The 22680-nt window shown below is 54.8% G+C and overlaps 4 protein-coding genes across 25 annotated transcripts in view; 2 read left to right on the top strand and 2 right to left on the bottom strand.

Annotated features, from left to right (window-relative positions):
- Window positions 1–2494: 2494 nt before the first annotated feature.
- On the top strand, window positions 2495–5873 carry RARRES2 (retinoic acid receptor responder 2). Its single transcript, XM_016945951.3, has 6 exons — window positions 2495–2622; window positions 3557–3750; window positions 3982–4086; window positions 5109–5204; window positions 5450–5576; window positions 5752–5873. Exons 2-5 carry the CDS (start codon window positions 3577–3579, stop codon window positions 5564–5566), a joined length of 492 nt encoding a protein of 163 aa, XP_016801440.1. The 5' UTR covers window positions 2495–2622; window positions 3557–3576; the 3' UTR covers window positions 5567–5576; window positions 5752–5873.
- Window positions 5874–6034: 161 nt separating this feature from the next.
- Window positions 6035–21044, bottom strand: LRRC61 (leucine rich repeat containing 61). 3 transcript variants are annotated; one of them, NM_001246504.1, is given in 4 exon segments: window positions 6041–7488; window positions 18218–18387; window positions 19810–19870; window positions 20665–20870. In NM_001246504.1, a coding segment is annotated over 1 exon segment (780 nt). In that variant the 5' UTR covers window positions 7330–7488; window positions 18218–18387; window positions 19810–19870; window positions 20665–20870; the 3' UTR covers window positions 6041–6549.
- Window positions 11504–18211, bottom strand: ZBED10P (ZBED6 C-terminal like). Its single transcript, XM_063815792.1, has one exon. The coding sequence runs from the start codon at window positions 13816–13818 to the stop codon at window positions 13108–13110; it is 711 nt and encodes a 236-aa protein (XP_063671862.1). The 5' UTR covers window positions 13819–18211; the 3' UTR covers window positions 11504–13107.
- Window positions 19044–22680, top strand: part of ACTR3C (actin related protein 3C) — a 340014-nt gene continuing 336377 nt past the window's right edge. For 8 of the 20 annotated variants that reach the window (XR_010159054.1, XR_008536303.2, XR_010159053.1 and 5 more), the window contains exon 1: window positions 20277–20756. Coding sequence is in view for 7 of the 20 variants with exons in the window: in XM_054655290.2 (XP_054511265.1) it covers window positions 20511–20756 (246 nt within the window). In the remaining 13 variants the exon portion in view is untranslated. Of the gene's footprint in view, window positions 20757–22680 lie in introns of all 20 variants that reach the window. The other 12 variants (XR_010159049.1, XR_010159050.1, XM_054655288.2 and 9 more) reach the window with 7 other exon arrangements.

Genomic DNA, 22680 nt, shown 5'->3' with positions numbered 1-22680 from the left:
GGTGTAGTTTTGCAACTGATATGCTCTTACTTCAAAGTCAAATCACTTCTTCTAAAAAAAACTATTTTTGTCAATGTGGTTGCAAATATTAAAGGACAATGTTTTTTGGTACTCAGTTCAGTTATTGGAAAACTAAGCTTGGAACAACTGGATACGTGAGTCTACTTTTTTAGCTGTCATGACCAGGAAGATCATTAACCATCATTAAATAGTGAAGTCCTGTTGTTGCTCCCCTGGACTGGGACATGTTACCTGGAGCTGAGCTCATGAATATGCCCTAAGTAGTCCTTTCACACGTCCACACCTATGAGTGCTCTGCAGTAGGGCTGTCCACCTCTTTGGGGTGCACCTCACATACCTACACCCAAAGTGAATTTTGTGTGGCCATTTAAGTATAGCCAGACTGGCTCCTCCCTCACCAACTCCCACCACCCTGCTCCCAACCTACCTCCCCACCTCAACTGCCTCACCTCCCCTGCAACAGACCTGATGCAACTTTCCCCCCAGCCCCCACCAAAGTCAGGATGAGTTTCCCGCTTTGCTCAGCTCAAGTCCTACCTTGTCCTGGAAGATTTCTCTCCTCACCCATCCTCAGGACGTCCCCCAGCATGGGTCTGTGGGGGCCAAAGGAAAACTTCCCCTTTGCCTTCTGAAGGTTTGCTGAAAAATCAACTGATGAAAGGCAGATTAATAGAATAAATTGATTCATTTATATTTTAGAGACAAGGTCTTGCTCTGTCCGGAGAGGCTGAAGTACAGTTTCATGATCATAGCTCACTGCACCTTTGAACTCCTGGGCTCAAGCAATCCTCCTGCCTCGGCTTTAACAGGAAATATTTATTAACATGCATGAGAGAGAACCACAGAGTGATTACCCCAACCCCTCAGTGGGATACAGAAGCTTATCCACCATCTTGAGTTTATACAAATATGGGGGCTCAGATAGTGGCAAGACAGGTTATGGAAGGAAGGGAAGAGGAGGCCTGGTTGGCAAAGGGAGTCTTGTTAGGTAGATGACACCTCACAGGTAGCAGCCCTCAGAAAGAACTGAGGGTAAATGTTTCTTTCAGATCTGTAAAAGTGTCAGCCTCTCAGTTAATCTTTCCTAGGTCTAGACAAGGGAGAGCCTCGGAGAAAGCCTGGCTACATCAATGCAGATTTCCTCTACAGATGCAAATCTCTCCACAAAAAGACAGCTTTTTGGTTATTCTATTTCCAACCATTCTGAACAGCCACCTTGAAATGTGTCAAAGAAGTATTTTTTGGCGTGAAATATTTTGGTTTCCTTCAAGTTCTTGGGCTGGGAAACATCTTTGGGTGCATCTTTTATCTCTAACCCCATCTAAAGCTTTCAGGGAACGCAGATCCCATCTCTTTCTGCTTAAGGGCGGCTGAGTAGCTCACAGCTGGGGAGTGAAGTACCCTAAGTAGTGGTGGGATTTCAGACACCTGGAAGTGGTTAATGGAAGCCGAGTTTCTTTCTGGTGCCCCCAGAGCACACTGTAAAGGAAATTCTCAGCTCTAAGTGGAGAATCCTGGTTAGGGGTGCGTAAGTAGGGGACAAAAGCCTTGTGCTCGGCACTGGACATCAGTTGCTTTTCATGTTTCTTCATTTAATCCTCAAAACAACTCCTTAAGACAGAGTTTCTGATCCCCATCTTACAGATAAAGAAACAGAAGTTCAGAGAGAGCCATGAAGTTACATGAGATCCTCTACTTCAGGTGATCCCTGCGGTGTGGGAACCAGAGGCATGGTGTTGGTGGTTACTGACGTGCAAAGTCTCAGAGCTTCTTCATCCTTGCTCCAGCGTACCCAGGAGTCGAGCCGGTATTTGGACAGTTTTCCTTGAGTTTCTGCTCACCTTACGAATTCCATCATGCCGTTCTGCCACACCCGAAGGCTCCCCTACTCCCCATGAGAATCTATCCCACGGAGAATGGGGCACGAGGAATGGTCAGGAAAGGCAGATGCAGGATACACACTGGACATCTTTGCTGTCGATCAAGGTTGCAGGCGCCAGAGTCCTCCCTAAAGGAGAGACCTTCCTTCTCAGTGTGGCTCAGGGAGTGGGAGGCAGGATCAGGTGTAGGGACCTCGAGGTCTCATTTGGTTTGAGAATGTCTGTATTTAGGGGAAGAAATCCCAGGATGAGTGTCTCAGGGACGCTGGGGAATGGTCCCCCGTAAAGGACCCAAGACAGGGCAGCCCTGCCTGGGCAGGAGTGGGGCACAGAAAGCCCTTGGGGGAGCAGAGCAGCGGAGAAGAGGCCCGGGCCGGCCGAGGCTGCGGAATGCTCAGGCCCGAGCCAGAGGGAGGTGGGACCGAGGGCTGCGCGCCTGGGCGAGCCGCCTGCAGCCGCGGCCAGGGTCAGGGTCATGAGGGCTGGATCGAGGGAAAGGAGGGGGGTGGGATGGGGAGGGAGGGCGCGGGAGGGCATCCCGCCCCAGAGGCCGGTCCCACTGGGGAGGGGAGGAGCCAGAGTTGCTGGAGGGGGTCCAGGAGGTGGGGGTGGGAGGAGGTGGGGGCCGCCCCGCGAGAAGAAGAGCGGGAAGAGGCGGACAGCGAGGCCAAGATTTCAGCTGCGGGACGGTCAGGGGAGACCTCCAGGCGCAGGGAAGGACGTGAGGAGGGGAAGCGGGCTGGGGCGGCAGCCGGGCGGAGGGGCAGCTGCGCAGGCGGAATGAGGAACGCCTTTGCTCTAAGGCGACCACCCTGGCAGCTCTTCACTGAGGGGCCTCGGTTTCCACATCTGTCGCTCTCCGGTCCCAAGACCACCAGGACCGACGGGGCTCTCCGGGAGGGTCAGCCCCTCCGGTGGCCCGTCATGCATCAGGGGACGGATCAGAAGGGCTGGGAAGAGGGGTCGTGGGGAAGGCCCCAGAAAAAAGAGGAAGGAGGGAAGATTTTGCCTGAAGCGGGAAAGCCAAGGGCTGGGCGGCGCGAGACCCCCATTCCTAGCGACTGGGGCTGGCTGGTGGCCCGCGGCAGCCCCCGCGCCGGGAGGATTAGGCCTCCCGCCGCTCCCACCCGTCCGGACCCTCCCACGTGTTTAGGTCCTCCCAAAAGTATTCGGCCTCCGGCTCCTGCCCCTTCCCCCGGCTGGCCTGGACCTCGGGGACGTGGGGGGAACCCCGTGGGAGCAGGGGGATTCTGGACGGGGAGGGAGTAGCGGTTGGGGAGAAGGCTGAGCGGGGAAAGGAGAGAGGGGCTCCGGGGACGGCAGGGAGGAGAGTGGGTCGTGCCGGAGACCCAGGGAGAGACAGAATGGGCAAGATTAGGGGTGTAGGGTGGGAGTGCGAACTGACTGATTCCTGGCGTGGGCAGGGAACTTTGCTAAAACTGCAGGCCCCAGGGAACAGCGCGGGCAGGGTGGGAGGGAACGGAGAGGGCCAGGCGGACCCTAAGGTCAATTTGGAGAAAGGGCCATTTCCAGGCTCCTTCACCTGTGCCCAGCGTTCTACAGGCCTGGCCCCCCCCCACCCCCCCAGAGCAGGGCGCGGGAGGAGGCGGCTCGGGCTGGCTCGGAGAGCTGAGGGGCGCACACCCGCTTCGCAGGGCCAGGGTGACACGGAAGCATGCGACGGCTGCTGATCCCTCTGGCCCTGTGGCTGGGCGCGGTGGGCGTGGGCGTCGCCGAGCTCACGGAAGCCCAGCGCCGGGGCCTGCAGGTGGCCCTGGAGGAATTTCACAAGCACCCGCCCGTGCAGTGGGCCTTCCAGGAGACCAGTGTGGAGAGCGCCGTGGACACGGTGAGTAGCATGGCCCGGGCAGGAGCGGGGAGGGTCGTACCCCAGGAGACCAGCGCATTCCCACGAAGCGGGACAGAAGTGCTTGGGCTCTGAGCCCCAGCCCTTTGGAGAAAAGGCCACTGTCCAGCCTGCTGGAATGTGACTGCGTGAGGGAGGTGCGGATCACACCAGGGCTTGCTCTGCACCCTCAGCTGGCTACCGGCCATCCTCTGCCTGCCTGTCTGTCCGCAGCCCTTCCCAGCTGGAATATTTGTGAGGCTGGAATTTAAGCTGCAGCAGACAAGCTGCCGGAAGAGGGACTGGAAGAAACCCGAGTGCAAAGTCAGGCCCAATGGGGTGAGTGAAGGGGTGTGAGAGCAATGGGCGCATGCTGGGTGTGAGTGCATGGACTTGGGGTTTGGGGTGTGGGGCACATGCCTGGGTGTGCGTGCATGAATTGGGAGGTCCATTGAGAAGCCCTGAGGTTAGAGACCCCACTGCGAAGAGCCTCCTTAGAGGTGGAGTGGCTCAGCCTGAGCCCAAGGTTGTGAGAGTGGCTGGTGGGAGCTGGGGCCTGGCAGACAGGAAGATGGTTTGGTTACCCCTGGACTTATCTTCATCAGAGCAGGGCTCACCTCGGTCTGAGTTCCTCTCTCAAGCATCAGGGCCTGGGTGGAAGGAGCCGGCTGTGTGGGTGTGTCTGGTGCCCCCCTAGCCTAGCAAGACTCCAGTCATCAGTCACGGTGGGGGCAAACCTTCCACCTTGGGGGTGATGCCTGGGCTGGGAGTGCAGTGACTGTGTTCTAGTTCCCGCTCTGTGAGCACGGCCTGGGCTCTGTATTACAGGTTCTGCAAAGGCCCCAGTTCCCTCTGTCGGCTCAAGGAGGGCACTGGACTATAGCAATGATTCATCAACCTCAAATCAAATCTTACAAGAAAATATAATAAATAGAATAGGTGACAGCTGAGCCACTCTGGAGGCGTTGGGTAGGAAGAACCCATCGGAGGAGGATTCTTGCCTTCACACGAGCACAAGCAGACACATCCATGCATACATCACACACCCATCCACCCACACTCCTGCATACAAACCACATACATGCGTGTTTATGCATGTGCCACACAACCCATCTGGGAAGGACTCCTGCCTGCACACACATGAAAGTTCCATAGTTTGAAAACTGCATGGGTCTGACTTCTGACATTCTAGGGTGGCTGTGCCTGAAACCTGCTGGCCTGCATGACCTCTTGCTCCTGGGCTCGAGGGCCTAGTTGGGGATCTGGTCCCATGATGGGCAGCCCTGGCTCCCACCCTCATGATGCCCAGGCCTCCCTCACCCCTTTCCTCTGCTTACCCCATGCTCCCCGCTCCCCCACAGAGGAAACGGAAATGCCTGGCCTGCATCAAACTGGGCTCTGAGGACAAAGTTCTGGGCCGGTTGGTCCACTGCCCCATAGAGACCCAAGTTCTGCGGGTAAGAAGGGGCAAGGGTGCACAGGTGGGGACAGGGCTGGGAAGATGGATGGAAGCTGAGCCTATGGGCTGGTCTCGAGGCTGAAGCTTGGCCAAGGGGGAGGGAGGGCAGTGGGGGCTAGAAAGCGCTGTGCCTGGTTTGGACATTCTCCAAGGGATGTGGAGGGGATGTGGAGGATGCTGGCAGCCCTCCACTGGCACTGCCCACCCCTCCTACACTGCCTGAACAGTTTTGGGCACTGGCAGGAGGCTGAGGAGCACCAGGAGACCCAGTGCCTCAGGGTGCAGCAGGCTGGTGAGGACCCCCACAGCTTCTACTTCCCTGGACAGTTCGCCTTCTCCAAGGCCCTGCCCCGCAGCTGAGCCAGCACTGGTAGGCACCAGGGGGCTGAGAGCACCGTCTGGATGAGGCCAGCCCTGGGAATGCTGAGGGGCTGGGCTGGGCTTTGGGAGCCTGGGAGGGGACAGGTCAGAAGCCTGGGAGGAAAGCTGGGACTGGGGCTGAAGCAACCTCCCTCACCCCCAAACCTGTTTCCCCTTTTGTCTAGAGCTGCGTGGTGCCTCCAGGACCGCTGCCGGTGGTAACCAGTGGAAGACCCCAGCCCCCAGGGAGAGGACCCCGTTCTATCCCTAGCCATGATAATAAAGCTGCTCTCCCAGCTGCCTCTCAGCTCCTTGTGTTGCACGACTTCCTCCTTAGTGTAGCTCAGAGGCGGCCAGAGAAGGCAGGGGGACAGGACCCTTCCTCTGGGACCCCTTCCTGTGGGCAGGGTGAGCAGAGCCTCCCGTGCTCCAGAGCCAGAGGTGCCCCCATGAAATGCCAGGCAGGGATGCAAATGAAAACAGAAGCATTTAATAGATGTGTGGACAAGAACGGGCAGAGAAGGTGCTGCGGGGAGGGGGTAAGTGCAGGAGCAGTCTGGAGAGGCACATTTGCAAGGCAGGGGAGTCCCACTTCCAGGAGTGCTCTGGGCCACTCAGCCTGCCTACTGTCTCCCAACAGCTGGGACGGGAGGCTGGCCCATCCCTACCTTTCTCGCCTGTAGCCTCAGGAGGAAGTAATTCCTTCCACTAAGTTGCAGGCTGGAGCAGCCCAGAGTGGCAGCAGCTGCGGACACAGGCTCACGGATGTGGGAGCCCTTACACCTGCTCACGGCCCTTCAGTCTGTCCTTGCAGCATGTGGAGGGATGGTGGGGAGGGGCTGCTCTCAGGATAGGGATAAAGCAATAGCCCAGTGTGCAGGGCCAGTGACCAGTGTGAAGCAACTAAGACGAGTGTGGGGGCAGAGAGGGGAACTGGGGGCAGCGAGGCCACCTGCCAGGCTGTCCTGGGCCATAGGCCACGTTCAGAAGACGAAGGAAGAGGTGGGGCCCGCAGAGCTGAGTACCTGCTCCGCCTGGGCCAGGCTGTCGCTGGCCTGGCGGTCCAGGTCCCAGCACTCCTGCAGTGTGTCCTGGAACTGCCGGCAGGCCTCCTCCAGGATGGAGCTGCTCCGGCTGGGCCAGGACTCCCAGTAGCCTGGCTCCACCCAGGGCTGGGCCTCGGTGGCTCTGGGGCCTGGACTGGAGCTGGGACGCAAAGAGCTATCCAGGTCTCGGCACAGCTGGTAGAACTCACTACCACGCCCAATCACACGCTCACCGTCGATAACTTTCAGGCCAGGCAGCAGCTCCCGGACTGCAGCCCAGTAGGAGGGGCTGGCACAGAGCGGGTTGCTGAGCCGGGCCAAAGGGTCTCGGAGCCGCAGGTACTCCAGGCACGGTAGCCCAGCCAGACACTGCAGCTGGCCCGGGGTGGCCAGTAGGTTGCCTGCGGCATTGAGACTCTGCAAGTTCTCACAGGTGGCCAGTGGCTCCAGGCCCGTCAGCCGATTGTTGGCGACATTGAGCACGGCTAGCTGGCGCAAGGAGGCCAGCGGGCCCAGGTGGGTGAGCGCGTTGCCTGATAGGTCCAGCCACTCCAGGCCCAGGCACTCTCCCAGGCAGCCCAGGTCAGCCAGTCCCAAGCCACGCAGCTTCAGTAGCAGGATGGACTCCAGGGAGAACTCGCCTGTGCGTGACTTCAGCAGCTGGGGTGTGATCTGCAGTCCGCCAGCCTCTCCCGGCTTCTCCGCTGGAGGGTCCATGAGATGGAAGTCGGTTGGGATGGCCTGGGCCCTGGCAGGACTGTCACAGGGTTCCAGTGGGGGTCAGCCGGTGCTCGCCCCGAAGCAGGCACCTTCCACTCTACCCAGGCCAGTGCCAGGAGGCCTGGTTCCGATGCCCTGCTCGAAGCCAGCCAGTCCCTGAGGAGAGACAGTCAGTCAGCAGGCAGCACTTTCTGTGTCTTACGCAGCAGGTGACAGCAGGGAGTCTGACCCTGCTTTTACCATGAAAACCAACAATCTCAGCCAGGCAAGACCTGAAGACCAAGCTGGGACACAGGCCACAAAAGCCATCTGAGTGACAGGGATGGGGTGCAGGCCCAACCCAAGGGGAGCAGCCCAGACTGGCCCCGGCTGGTTAGGGCCATGCTGGATGGATTCAGGGCCATGCTGGATGGATTCAGGCCCAATATTACCAGTTCTTCCTGTCAAATCCAAACTAGGGGCAAAACATCATTATTTTACTTTTTCGGTAACCACTCACGATCCATCCCTATTAGTTTTGGGGTGTTTTTTAAACCGTTATTTTTGAATAGGCAATAGGTAACCACCATCACCAGTTTCTTTTGTTTTCTTCTGGGATAATCAATGTATATGCAATGCAAACGAGAGCACATGTGCCTTGTTTGATTCACTCAGTATTACTGCAATTCTTTCTAACAGCAATGAATTCAAACTTGTTTCCAGATTATATGGGTCAGCTGGTGCCTCTGGTTGGAGCTGTAGAGCATAAGAAGTTGGCCTTTAGTCCTGAAGGAGAAAACTGAGGTCAAGGTAGTGAAGGGACAGGGAAGGCAGGGGTAAGTGGCCTGGCTAGGTCGCACACCCTTGCTCCCACTTCACTGCCCGCCAAAGCTAGCTCTTTTGCTCTGGACTCAGCTGGACAGATCAATGGAACAGCACTGATATACGTGCCAGACAGCACGGTGCCAGCTGCAAAGACAACATAAATTTCCCAAAGGGCAGGCTGTCTTGGAGGGAGGGAAGGGTGGCTCCAGAAAGCCGGGAGGGGCACATCAAATTGCCAGGGGCTGCAGGACCAGGTGAGTCCAGGTGCCAGCGCATGACTGTGGCACAAAGCAGGGGTGGCCTGGTGGAGGGACCTCAAGATTTAAGCAGTGAGGAAAATAACAGACCTCTTCCAAGCGCAGCTTTCCCAACCTGGCAGACTTTGGCCAGGCCCAGACCCAGGAGTCTCACCCAGGCCGGCGGGGTGATGCCTGCCCTGCAGATCTGATGCAGGGTGTCGGTGACTGAGTTTACATATCAACACTTTTCATTTTCCCCTCTCCAAGGAAACCAGGCCCAGAGCCTGATCCACTTAGCTCCTCCCACACCATCAACAAAGATATTTACTATGTTCCCAACCAGGGAGCTGGCGAGGATGTAAACGGTCTTGCCATCCTTATGTCCTCTACACCCCATCTGGAAAGGGGAGTCCTTGTGCTTATGGCCCCCATTTCCTTATCTAGCTCCCTTCTAGTCTGCAACATTCCAGCTCATTCTCTTTTATTTGTACCTCAAATATTTATATATACTTTCCAAAAGGGACTGGAAGCATCTGCCAAGAAGTGTGGATTCCCTCAGTGGGAATGGAATCTTTTGGGGTTTGTAAACAGGGAGTGATGCAATCAACTTTGCATTTGATTAAAGCTGCTCTGGCCCCTAACGTGGGGGGTGCAGGAGGAGCACCAGGCACTAGAAACCTGTCTGCTGTGAAAACAAAAGATACAGGCCCTAAGGAGGGCAGGAAGCAATGGGGAGGAGGAAAAAGAGCCTAGGACGACTGGGGAATCTTGCTGGGTGTGACTGTATGCCAGGGGCTCCTTTTTTCCTTTTTTTTTTTTTTGAGACAGAGTTTCACTCTTGTTGCCCTGGCTGGAGTGCAATGGCACAATGGCGCGATCTTGGCTCACCGAAACCTCCGCCTCCTGGGTTCAAGCGATTCTCCTGCCTCAGCCTCCCAAGTAGCTGGGATTACAGGCACCCGCCACCACCATGCCTGGCTAATTTTTGTATTTTTAGTAGAGACGGGGTTTCATCATGTTGGCCAGGCTGGTCTCAAACTCCTGACCTCAGGTGATGCCCCCTGCCTCAGCCTCCCAAAGTGTTGGGATTACAGGCGTGAGCCACCACACCCGGCCCGGGGCTCCCTTCTCAGACATGTGAAATGCAGGTGGGACAGGTTGGAGACAAGAAGACATCCAGCTACACAGCACTCAGCTTGAGTGAGTGTGGCGTGGGGCTCAGGAGGCAGCTGGAGCTCCAGGCTGGAGGGATCCAGGCACCATCAGCAGGGAGATGGCAGCTGGCATCAAGGAGGGCATGCAGTGCATGGGGCCAACCATGCTGGGGATACAGAGCTCTCTAAGAACTCGCAGGCCTCTCTCCAGGAGCAGGCACCCCTCCCACCCACCCGCTATTTCAGGAGTGAATGTGGAAGATGTCCTATGCACGAGCAGCAGAGGTGGAGGCTGACCTATGAGGCTGAATGAACGAGTCTGTGAAGGATTCTGCCAAGCAGCCAGAGGGAGGAGAACACGGAAGGCTTTTAAGGAGTGAGACCAACACTACTAGGACGCCCCACTGGACTCAGACGAGATGAGGCTGGAGACAGCCACTGGATGAGCAGTCCTGGGCACAGGTGAGGCCACAGTGGGACTGCAGAGGTTAAGTGAATGCCCTGAGGAACTGGGTCAGTGGCTTTTTAGATGGAGATGATGGCTCAGCAAAGGGGGAGAGCAAAGAAGCAGGCAGACAGAGGCAGGCAACTGTGCATGCTCACACCAGGAACATGGTTTACAGAAGAGGAAACGGAGCAGAAAGACCCCACCGGGACAGAAATCGGCCCTTCCCTGTTGCCCTCCAACACACAGCCCTGCACCAGTGTGGCCCCGTCCTGCCCTCACCAGATGCAGGCCTGGGTCTTGGTGATGGGTCGTGCATAACCCTCATTCTCTTGGGGGTCAGTGACCTCTGCTGTGTTTCTGGTCCATCACCTGCACACTGCAAACAGGTAGCCCAGTAGGACTGAGAACCAGCCGGTGCCCACCTGTGCAGACCCAACTAACCATCAGGCTGCCCGCAGACACAAGGAGGATGGCTTCCCGCACGTCCACCTGCTTCAGCACTCCTCCAGAAGGAGCCGTCCTTGTCCTAACTATGGAAATGAAGGGAACAGAGACCTCCTGGCCCAGCAACAGAGTCTGGAAAGAGGACTGGTGACAAGGATGGCACTTGGGCCCTTTGAGGGAGGCTGACTGAGAACCAGGGAAGATGGTCCCAGGCGTTGGTGAGTGTCTTCTGCCTGGGAAATGAGGCCCACAGGGCAGAGCTAAGTCTAGGGGGAGGAACGCTTCAACCCAGAGCAGCCTCGGGTGGACTGGAGGCTCTAACGCTCTAGAAGAGGGCTTCCCAACCCTGGCATTACTGCCATCTGGGCAGGCTGAGCCTTGGTTGTGGATGCCGTCCTGCACATTGGAGGGTGCTGAGCAGCATCCCTGGCCTTTGTCCACTAGACACCAACAGAACCACTCCCCTTACCCCACTTGGAACAACTAAAGACACCTCCAGACATTGTCAATGTCCACTGGGGGACAAAACTGCGCCTAGATGAAAGTGAAGGTTCTAGAGCCCAAGCCCCCTGGTTCGGTGCCATCAAGCTCTCTCACCCTCTTCCTTTCATCCTCACCCAATCTTCTCACGTTCTTCTCCCGAGCCTCGCTGCCTCACCATTCTAGGCCTCCCAGTCCTCTCCCAGAACATGAGCCCGCTCGGTGATGCCATACAGCAGAGCCACGATGCCACTTCCAAGAACAGTTCCGACTGCTCAAGGATGGAAGCACAGTCACGCACGCTGCCCAAAGCAACCTGAGGATGCATCACATTCTCGGATCCTCCCCGCCCCGACATGTGAGTCAGGATCCTGCGAGTGAGGTACAGGACACTGCAGGGAGAGATCCAGCAAGCCCTGCCCCTCCTATCCCTGCTCTGGAGCCAGGGGCAGTAGTGAGGCCCCTCCCCCAGACAAACCCGGCCCCCTATCACCTGCGAATGTGTCCCCACCACCCCACTCCCACACCTAGTGCTACAGGTAGTGGAGTGATCTAAGCAATCTGGAGGCCAGACTTTAATTCAAATCATACTACTCCAGTTATTAAATGTTTACAAAACTTTATTTAACAAGTGCAATCATTATACTGCGAAAATGAAAATATCGCATACTAAACAGTACCTAGGGTATGATCTCAATGTAAAAGAGGGAAAAATGTCAAACTATTGATAGAGGCTATCTCTGAATGAAAGTAGTTAATTTTTCCTGCTTCCTTACATTTTCAGTAATATCCAAATGTTATAATGAATTGGTCACAGTGAAACACAGGGCTGACAACCCATCCAGGAGAGGCAAGGGAACAGGCTCCTGGGGCTGCCAGCCAGTGAGGGCAGAGTCTGTCCCCTCACCCCCATGGCCAGTGACATGCTCCAAGTTAGGCTTGGAGCCTTCCCCTGCCTCTTCCGACCTGCATCTCAGCAGCCACCCTACCCAGTGACCAGGAGCCCTTAGGCTACCTGGATGCAAGTCCTGCGGGGGTGACGGGCCACCCCCTTCCTTCTTCTCCCATCCAATCCCACTGGTTCCTGGATCCCAGGCCCTCAGCTCTGCCCTAAAGGAACTCTGAGCAATCCATGATGAGCGTGTGCTACACACATCCTTTCTCTCTTCCAAATAAGGGACTTCCCCTTTAAAAGTGGTCCAGGACAAGCAGGGGCAAGGGTGATGGCAGGCAGGGTGTGCAGCCAGCCGCCTGGAGCCCAGGAAAGCTACTGAGGCTGCTGTCACTGGAGGAAGAAACCCCAGCGTTTCCAGTAGTCTGGAAATAGACTATTGGTAAGAACGCCATTTGAGGACTGGCGTCTCAGCTCTCCTAGCTAGCTGGTCAGTCCCTTCAGTCGGTTTCTCCGGCCACTCTGAAACCCCCAAAAAGACTGGTGTGTGGAGGTATGTGTGCACTTCCCTCTGGAAATGGCTATTCTACCCTTGGGATTTCCTTCTCCCTACAGTGAAAGCCTCAGAAAGTGCTGCAATAGCTTATCCAGGCCCCCAAAGGCTGAGGACATATCCCACCTGCCAGCACATGCCCACTCCACATCCTTGGCCACTTTTTGAGAAAGCAAGCCTCTTAAGGGCATGTATCCACTTATCCACACAGAAAAGGTGTATGCAAGGACCTTCACACCCACTTATGTTTTAACAGAGCATCACATGTACAAAGCCACGTAGTACAAAATTCAGTCACCTACGAAGAGAGTAAGCCTCTTCTCGGCACATACTGCTAGACATAAAGGAAGTAATCGGGAGATGGAAAATGACATCTCCCAGAAAAAAAAATATGGCAATCTGTCAAGTGAGAAACTGACCCTTTCCTACCAAATAGGTTTAAGATTCTGGCCATGAGCATGTGGCGCCCAGGATGCAACACCCAGCTCTCTGCTTTGACCTATTACAGGCAGGGGCTCTCTAGGAGTTCACAGGCAGGGTGAGCACCGGCACCTGCCATGTCTGCCATCCCACCCTGAGCGGACTGCAGGGTCTGTATCCCCTTGGCCAGGTCACCACTAGAGCAGATGAGGGGAGGCGGGGTGTAGTTGGGGAACTGCTCCAGGTTGGCCTTCAAGAAGAGGAGATGCTCAATGGCTTCCACCTTGAGAGAAGAGTTTTGCTCTACAAGGGTGGGGCTGTTCAGGGAGGCAAAGATGCTTTCAGAGAAGGCTCCTGTGGGGGGTAAGACAGATAGATGGTGGCCAGGCTTCTCGCTTCTTCTCCCAGTAAGCCAGGGGGTCATCCTGGGCTCCAACGGTCTCATTCTCCCACAGATACTTCTTGACAATGATGCTGGCCCAGTGGCTCTTGGTGGACAGCGAGCCCCCGCTTCTCTCAGAGGCCAGCAGCCCCATGCTCTCCAGCAAGCCCTTCTCCCTCTGGGCCAGCAGGAAGGCCCCAGAGTGGCCGCTGCTCTGCAGAGGCTCCCCCTGGCTTCTCCCCTCCACCCCGGAGCTCTTGGCTACCCTGGTGGGGTCCACGCACAGACCCCTGGGGCTTTGCAGGGGGCTTGGGGCGGTCAAAGAGTATTCAGACACTCTAATCTCCTTCACCTTGTACACGAGGACTTGCTTCCAGTGGTCAATGTCGGTCGGCCCCCACGGCAGGATGGCCTCAATCTTCCCCTTGAAGCAAGGGTCCAGCAAGGTGGCCAGCACAAACTCCTCGCGGTAGAAGAGCTTGTTGAGCTGACAGTCGGTGCAGAGCTGCCGGGCCAACCCCTCAGCCAGCTGGATGGCTGCGCCCCTCTCCCCGACACTCTGCTCCTGAAAGTGTGTGTGAACCTGCTCCAGGAAGATGTGCAGGTAGCGCAGCTGGGGCAGCACCTGGCTCAGAGAGGCCTGTGCCGCACTTGCCTCGCGGACCGCCATCTGGAAGGGCTACAGGAGCTTGCTGAGGCTGTCTGCCGGGCTCCAGAATGTGGCCGACAAGGCAACACCAGCCTTCCCCAGCTGGTGCCTGCCCTTGTACTCTTGAAGGGGCTGCTGCTGCTCCACCAGCCACTCCAGCAGGTGGTAGGCCGAGACCCAGTGGTCCAAGAGCTCCTCAAAGGGCTGGTGGGCTAGGAGGCTGCACTGGCGCTGGAGCTGGGTGAGGAGTCCCTGGGCCTCCACAGAGCCTTAGAAATGGCTGCAGGTGGCCCTGGCAGTGCCCAGGATGATCTGGACACTGTGAGGGTGACACAGAAAGTTTCTCACCAGGGAGTCGAGGCAGTGGGCGAAACAAGGGATGGGGGTACAGCCCTCACCCTTGGCCGCCTGCTCCAGGCTGGGGCAGCCGCTCGATACCAGGAAGCCTGCCAGCAGGAAGCTACAGCCCAGCCACAGGCTGGCCTGCTCCAGCACCTGCAGCTGCCAGTCCTGCGCGGCTCCCTCCAGGGGCAGGCCTCGCATCCAGAGCAAGGTTCCCAGCATCAGCCCTTGGAACTCCAACCAAGCTCTATCCAAATGCAAACGAGGGCAGCTGGGGGAAATCACTCAGGAGCCTACATGCTTTGTCTGAGGCACTACCCCTAGAATCTCCAGCTTTCAAAAGTGGCCTGGACAGGGAAGTTGTTTTCCTTTTTAAGAAGGACAGGTAATCATGGTATTTCCCATGCTGGAGTGAAATGATTAAGCATGAGACCAGGTAATGGACCCAACCCACAGCCACTACCTTCTGAGGGAGGAAATTCCTCATGGGCAGGCCAGGCTTTACTCACATCTTGTTTCCTCACAGCCCACTCTTGGGACAGGGTGCTGGGAACTGTCCCAAGCAATGGGTGGCAGAGACAGGCAGAGAGTGTGGCTGGGGGACCGCTGCAGACCTGCGGCTCCCACACTCACCCCACCCAGCTCCGGGCCAGTGCGATGGGACTGATTTGCTCCCTTGGATACCGTACCTCGGTCCCCCGTCTCCCGGGTGCCCACAGCACTAGCTGTGTTACCGATACGTCCGTGCACCTTAGCTTTTATTCCCCTTAATGTTGTTTGTGCTGTTGTCTACTTTAATCTCGGTCCCTCACTCCTTACTCTTCTCAGGTACTGAGCAACCTCAGGGATAAGTCGGCAGAAGCTCCAGGCCTGCATAGCAGGAATACTTCTGGTTGTTTTTCTAACCACGAAGAGCAACTATATGGAGGACCCAGCCTATTGAACTACCTCATGTTTGCCAGAGACTTGGCTTTTCTGCCACAGTGTCCTCCTGAAACCCCCCCACCTTGAAAATGTTTCACGGGAGACTAGGTTTCAACTGGATAGCATCAAGACTTGATCTCTGGCTAGTGGAAGACTGAAAATTAGACTAAGGTGCAGAGACACCAAGGGACACCACGGTTAGGTGAGGGTTTCCTAATCCTAGGGCATGGGACTTGCTTCACACACCAGGTCCGTCCTTCACTGGACTGTGCTAGGCCTACCGTCCACAACAGAGGGTATGCGTGTGTATTCGTAAAAGACGTGACTTGGGAACGCTAAATTTTAAGACCAGTGCCCCTGTACCCATCCTGTGCTGTCCAGGGAAGGATATATGAAGCAAGGACTAAAATTCTTAACGTTTCCAAATTCTTGGGTTCAAGGGAGCCCCGTAAGAGAGGGCCTCTTCATGTGGTGTGCACAGCCGGCGTCCTGCCCTGCTGCAGCGCTGATTCAGTATCACGGTAACTAAGGAGAAAAGGGGGCTTCATTTACACGCTATAGGATCACCACAAACCTCCCTTGCTGGGCTAGAATGGGACAAGCACGATAGAACGTGTTCGGGGGTGCACATCTGATCCTGGGTTTGTTTCCCCCTGACGCTGCCCCCTCTAGTTCCTGTATTTGTCTGGACTTTGAGTTGGTGACTGCTAGGTGGCCTAGTTTGTGTAACTATACTGTGTTGGTCTTTCTCCATGTTCTTTTGGGGTTTTATTGTTTACAAACTTTTTTGTATTGAGAGAAAAATGGCCAAAGCATCTTTACAGAAAGTTCTGAACCAGGCAAAAAGGATGTAAAACATGAGTTTGGGGGACCCTCATATTGAAGTAGGGATTTTGAACTATCCTTTCTTTGTGTTCCCCTTCCTCTATTTCCTATTTTGGACCAGATCTTCTGCCCTAAAAACTTGACTTCTACCGTACCTTCTTCTCCATTCACCTACCCCAAAAGAAAACCTACATACCCACACACGCATATATTGAATTCTCGGGCTGTCTCTGCAACTCTTAAATGATGTATGAGAACAACCTGAAGAAGTCAGGAACCCTCCATCTCTTGTTCCCAACCTGAGTCAATGTGGTTCACCCCAAACACTTAAGACACTGCTTTATTGGGATGGATCAAACCTACTTAATCTGTAATCTCAAAGAAGGGAGAAGCAACCGGGGGCCTTCCACGTAGAAGTGGGGTCAGGAGACCAGGCAAAGGAATATGAGTATATATCCAAGTCACTTAGGAACTTTTATGCAAGTGCAAGAAACTTTTTTTTTTTTTTTTTTTTTTGAGACAAGGTCTTGCTCTGTCGCCCAGACTGTAGTGGAGTGGTACAATCTTGGCTCACTGCAGCCTCAACCTCCCAGGCTTAAGCGAGCCTCCCACCTCAGCTCCCAAGTAGCTGGAACTACAGGTGTACACCAACACGCCTGACTAATTCTTTTAATTTTTTTGTAGAGACAAGGTCTCACTATGTTGCCCAGGCTGGACTCCAACTCCTGGGCTCAAGCAATCTTCCTTCCTTGACCTCCTAAAGTGCTGGGATTACAGGTGTGAGTCACCACGCCCGGCCCGGTGCAAGGACTTACGTCAAAGTGGCTACAAGATTGTTTAAAAGGAGATAGATGAATGTAACCCCACGTTTATTGCTAGAAACCAAAGCTTCATGTGAAATCTTGCATTTAGGGGCAGGGAGGGAGGGTAGAAAGGCTTGTACCTTCCCTGATCCCTGCCCCTCATTCCTGAACTGCAGGAGACCAGGGCCCCTTGGGCTTTGGTTACTCCATCTCTGGGGTGCATCTATTGGATGGCTCATTTTTCTGTACCAGGTACTTCCTTTCCCATTTTCTAATCACTCTGCAACACACATGCTGACCCTTTTCACTTCCCTTCTCTTTTCCTTGGAAAGATATAATGAATACATAAAGACTTACTGGTACTGAAACTCAAAAAAAAAAAAAAAAAAGATAAAAAAGATCTGACAATGAGTGATGTTAAACATTACTCACCAGGGTAATGTTTAAAAAGGGTCACCAGAGATGGCAGGGCTGCCTATAACAGGTGACGAGATGGCTAAGAAGGCTCAAGCAAGACTCTGGCCAGAAACAGGAGCTCCTCCCAGCCAGAAGAACCTCAGAAGGGTTAAGTGGCAACAACTTCAAGCCCATCTCGCAAGAACTTTCAGCCACCAATAAATCCAAGAACTGAAGGCCTACTGCAAGGTGGCGCTTGTGGAGGGGCTAGGTAAAGCTGCAAAGGAAACACAGGCTGCTGTCCTGGGCCCACAACTGCTCTTGGATGTCACACTGGAGGGGACTTAACTCTCACTTCATGACTGAGGAAACTGCAACCCCAGAGTGTGAACACCCAGGCCTCCAGAGGCCGTCTGCAGAACAGGGTCACACTCCAAAGTCTTTTTTTTTTTTTTTTTTAGACTGGGTCTTGCTCTGTCACCCAGGCTGGAGTACAGTGGCATGATCTAGTTTGTTGCAACCTCTGCCTCCTGGGCTCAAGTAATCCTCCCAACCTCAGCCTCCCAAGTAGCTGGAACTTCAGATGTGCACCACCACACCCAGCTAATTTTTGTGTTTTTTGTAGAGACGGGATTTCACCATGTTGCCCAAGCTGGTCTTGAACTCCTGAGATCAAGCAATCCCCCTGCCTCAGCCTCCCAAAGTATTGGGATTACAGGTGTGAGCCACTGCACCCAGCACACCCCAAAATCTTCATCTTAAGACCTACCCAGTTACCCCAGGACACCAATCTTGTTCTGTTTCCCAATTAGCTTTGTCTCATCATAAATGCTATACTCTGTAGATACTCTTGATTCACTCAATCATTTAACAGAAATTCGTCAAATGTCTACTATGAGCCAGCACTGCGCCTTCAAGATATGAACAGAGGAGAGTAGCTGCCTGGCTGGCACCTGGGGCTCAGGATGAGATGACAACCTAGAAATGGGCTCATCATTAGACCAGGGGGAAAGTGGGGTACGGTGCTATGAGGCGGGGAGGGATCCCTGGGGGGCCCCCAGGCTGACCTACTGAGAAACAGGGTCTATTACACTGAAGAGCTTAGACCCGTCTTGCAAGGTGTTGTTTACCTTAGGCTATTGCTTCACAATCTTCAACCCTCGCAGGCCCGTCAGGTAGATCTGGGATTTTGTGTCGTCACTGGTACAACAGTGACACCACCATGTTCTCTTCCACAGAAGTACTTTAGGATGACAGTGCAGCTGGCACTGTTGAGAGCCAACCTTGAATCCAAATGAATCTAAAACGTAAATTTTAAAAAGAAAGTAATTGATAAATTTCAGTACTTTATAACTAAGAAGTTACTTGTGGCCGGGTGTGGTGGCTCACGCCTGTAATCCTAGCACTTTGGGAAGCCAAGGTGGGTGGACTGCTTTGAACTCAGGGGGTTGAGACCAGCTTGGGCAAGATGGCGAAACCTTGTCTTTACAAAAAAAATACAAAAAAATCAGCCAGCTGTGATGGCCCGTGCCTGTGGTCCCAGCTTCTTGGCAGTCTGAGGCAGGAAGATGGCTTGAGCAGGGAAGTGGAGGTTGCAGTGAGCCGTGATTGCACCACTGCACTCCAGCCTGAGCAACAGAGCCAGACCCTGTCTCAAAAAAAAGAAGTTACTTGTGACACACATCACCACAGCTGACAACACATTGGAGGCCTACAACCACAACAAGACAAGATTCCAAGGGCTTCTAAGCTGAGGCACGGCCTTTTGGGCTGCACGCCTGCCCACAGTCGATCATGTGGGCAGCAGTCAGGAAAGCGCCCTAGCCAGGCCACATGGGAAGCAGGCACATCCCTGGGAGGCAAAAGGGAAAGCAGGCCAGGCGGGGGTGACGGCAGGGCGGGGTGATGGCAGAACGCATGGAGGAGACTGTGGGGAGAGCTGTTCAGGAGGTGGCCCATGCCTAAGCCTCAAGTGGAAGAGGAGGAACAATGGAGAGCGCCTCCACAGTGAGCCTCTTTCCTCATACAGGTCCATGTGGGCTATTTTGGGGCAAATCTTCAGGCAAGTTTCTAGAGAAACTGAAGGAAAACACCAGAGGGGGCTGCCCAGGTAATGCTGACAATACAGGGAGGTGGGAGGATGAGCAGATCTCAAAGGTGACTGAGAGGCAGAGGGGAGAGACAAGGAAAAACCAAAGTAAAGTGAAGTTAGGGAAACCAAGAAAAGACTTTCCAAAAGCAGTGGTCAGCGGGGTCAAAGGTCCCTTCAGTGGGCGGTACAGCAGGAAGTGGGGGAGAAGCAGGAACCGGGAATGCTGGAGGTGGGGATGGGAGGCAAAAGGCTTGGCTCTGTCCCTAAACAGAGAGAAGGTGCCCTGGGAAAAGCGGGGAGGCTAACTACACAGGGAAGAGAAGCTTCCTGGAGAAAGGGATCCAGGGCACAGGCGGTGGAAGGGATTGGCCTCAAGAGACCAGGAAGAACTCTTATTTTTCCTGACAGAGGAAGTAGGATGGGTCTGGTGGCAGGCAAGTCCTGGAGTGCTGTGCAGAAGGGAAGTGAGGCAGCTTATGCCTGAGAGCCAGGCGTGTTGATTGCTCACGGGGAGCCGTACATCTGTAAAGGCAGCCAGCGGCTGGCTGAGTGATCTGGCTTAGCCTGGGCTGGGAAGCACCTCCGCACACTGGCTCAAGAAATTAGACCTATTCTTCTCGCTGCTCTTACCAAGCCTTTTCCCAAGTGCGTGCCCAGAAGGAAAGCGGCCACTCTTCTACTTCTCTTGTGCCTGCAAGAGAAGTAGAACCCCACCCTGAGCATTCCATGATTATGCCAGGCCTTTCTCACTCCACCCAGTCCCTCCAGCCCCTCTGCCCTCAACTCCAGCACTGCAGGGGAAGAGAGTGTCTACTCCACCCCCACCAGGCAGGGGATTTTAAGCACCTGCTGGGCCCTCAAGTCTCATCTTCCTCCACAACATCTGTGAGAAGATTGAAAGGTGGTGAGAGAAAGGGATTGGAGGAGATGAACGTGTGAAAGGAAAAGAGGAGAGCAAGCCATTGTATGTTTTGGGGTTTTGTCCCACACGCAAATTTGACTACTTATAAAGTCTAAGCAAGATGTTTTAAATAATAATCATGCATCATTAGGTTTCATACTGTGCAAAAAAATGACACAAAGTGAGATCTGTTACAAACGACACGGCAGCACTCTGCTACTTTCTGGAAGCTTAGGGCTAACAATGGAGTCAGAGCATGGCATTCAGAGCCCGTCTCTGAGCACGGCCGTGATCCTGCTCCAGCACACGCCTCAGTTTCCTCGTCTACATTACGGGAATAGTAACAGCACCCGCCTCATGAGATTGTTAGGGTTAAACGAGTTAATTAATATCACAGTATTTCAGGGCAGTTCTCGGCACAGAGGGAGAGATGGGTAAGGGCTGGCTGTTCCGGAAGATTCTGGCCTCTCCCAGTGTGTTTCGGCGCGGGGGCACGGCTGGCCCAGCAGGTGGCCCCCCGGGGCCAGCACGGGCCCCGACAGCCGCCCCCTTCCCTGAACCTCGGCGGCCCAGTCCCCGCTTACCTGAGGGGTGGAGCCGGCAGCCTGCGGAGCCACTGGCCAAGCTGGGAAGTCCGGCGCAACTCCGCACCGCAGAGCCGGCGCCTCCTCGGCAGGTAAGAGCCGCAGCCCCGCCGCCCACCGCCTAGCGGCCCCTGACCCCTGGGCCGCGTGCCCACCACCCGACTTGTTGGCCAGCGTGCTTCTCCCAGCGCCGCAGGCCTGAGCTCCCGGAACGCGCCCAGGGGGCCTGGCCAAGCGCCGTAGTGGGCGCTCTGGATTCCGGGATGCGCCAGGGGTTACTTCCGGAAGCGCAGCCTGCGAGGGTCTTCGCGCGCACCCCCCGCCTCGCAGTTGGTACGTTCCTCCCGCCTGCGGCGCCTGAGTGCGCAGGCGTGGGCAGCGAGGCAATGCGGCCGGAAGCGAAGGGGCCGTGAGGTCAACAGTCGGTAATCGTTTATCGGTGCGGCCTTAGAGAAAGGACCTCCAAGCCCTTGTTCAATACATGTTGGGTGGTGGTCACAGGTGCCAGTCTCCGGACGGATGGCGGCCTAGATTTCCTCCCGGACTCGGTGGCACCCAAGGCCCCCTGCACGCCGGCGCTGTGCGTGCCAGGCTGACGGCCCGAGTGCGACCCGGGCCTCGTCCGCACGTGCAGATGGAAGGGGCCACAAAGACGATAAGGATCCAGGTCTCCCCGCGTGGAAGGCTCATCTATCGGTCGGTTCAGGAAATCCACTCAGGGTGTCTCCTGGTGTTATCAGAAAAGGGGTCCCGATCCAGGCCCTAAGAGAGGGTTCTTGGATCTCATGCAAGAAAGAATTCAGGGCAAGCCCATAGAGTAAAGTGAAAACAAGTTTATTAAGAAAGCAAAGAAGTAAAAGGATGGCTACTCCATAGGCAGAGCAGCTCCAGGGCTACTGGTTACCCATTTTTATGGTTATTTCTTGATTATATGCTAAACAAGGGTTGAATTATTCATGAGTTTCAGAGAAAGGGGTGGGCAGTTCCCGGAACTGAGGCTTCCTCCCCTTTTTAGACCATATAGGATATTTCATGATGGTGTCATGGCGTCTGTAAACTGTCATGGTGCTGGTGGGAGTGTCTTTTAGCATGCTAATGCATTATAATTAGTGCATAATGAGCAGTGAGGACCACCAGAGGTCCCTCCCATTGCCATATTGGTTTTGGTGGCGTTTAGCCAGCTTCTTTACTGCAACCTGTTTTATCAGCAAGGTCTGTATGACCTGTATCTTGTGCCAACCTTCTGTCTCATCCTGTGACTTAGAATGCCTAACCTCCTATGAATGCAGCCTCATTTTACCCAGCCCTTATTCAAGATGGAGTAATTCTGGCTTAAACACCTCTGACGCTGGGGCAAATGCCTGCTGCCTGATGACTCCCACAAGTCCTTAACACTTGACCCAGAGAACATCTGGGCCTGCGTCCACTCTGGTGCTCTGACACTCATGCAGCTACAAATTGTGCGGGAGCCAAAGAAGTCATGTTCCCTGGACGAGCGCAAAATGCCTGTTTGTCCCATGTTGGTTCCACATGTGCACCAAAGTGAACAACTTTTGTCTCCCTGGCTACCTTGAACTTCTTTCCACCTCCTCAGTTGGACATATTCAAGGGGCTGGCCCGGGGGCAGGCTTCCCTAGTCTTCCCAGGGGCAACCTCAGCTTTTCCCATATCTTTCAGATGACCCTTCTCCTGCCCCAAGCAAATTAATGCCAAGCCAGTCTAGTTCTCCAGCTTGGGCTACAGCTGGGACCCCTGCCCAAGAATAGTGATTTTTATCTTTACACTTTATCCAAGTTTTTTGTTTTTATTTTTATTTTTTTGAGATAGAGTCTCACTCTCTTGCCCAGGCTGGAGTGCAGTGGTGTGATCTCAGCTCACTGCAACCTCCACCTCCTGAGTTCAAGCGATTCTCCTGCCTCAGCCTCCCAGGTAGCTAAGACTACAGGCATGAACCACCACACCTGGCTAATTTTTGTATTTTTAGTAGAGACGGGGTTTCACCATATTGGCCAGGGT

This window comes from Pan troglodytes, chromosome 6 (genome assembly GCF_028858775.2).
Source record: "Pan troglodytes isolate AG18354 chromosome 6, NHGRI_mPanTro3-v2.0_pri, whole genome shotgun sequence".
Lineage (NCBI taxonomy): Eukaryota > Metazoa > Chordata > Mammalia > Primates > Hominidae > Pan > Pan troglodytes.
Note: the sequence above shows the minus strand (reverse complement) of the source record. Positions and strands in the feature narration are given on the sequence as shown.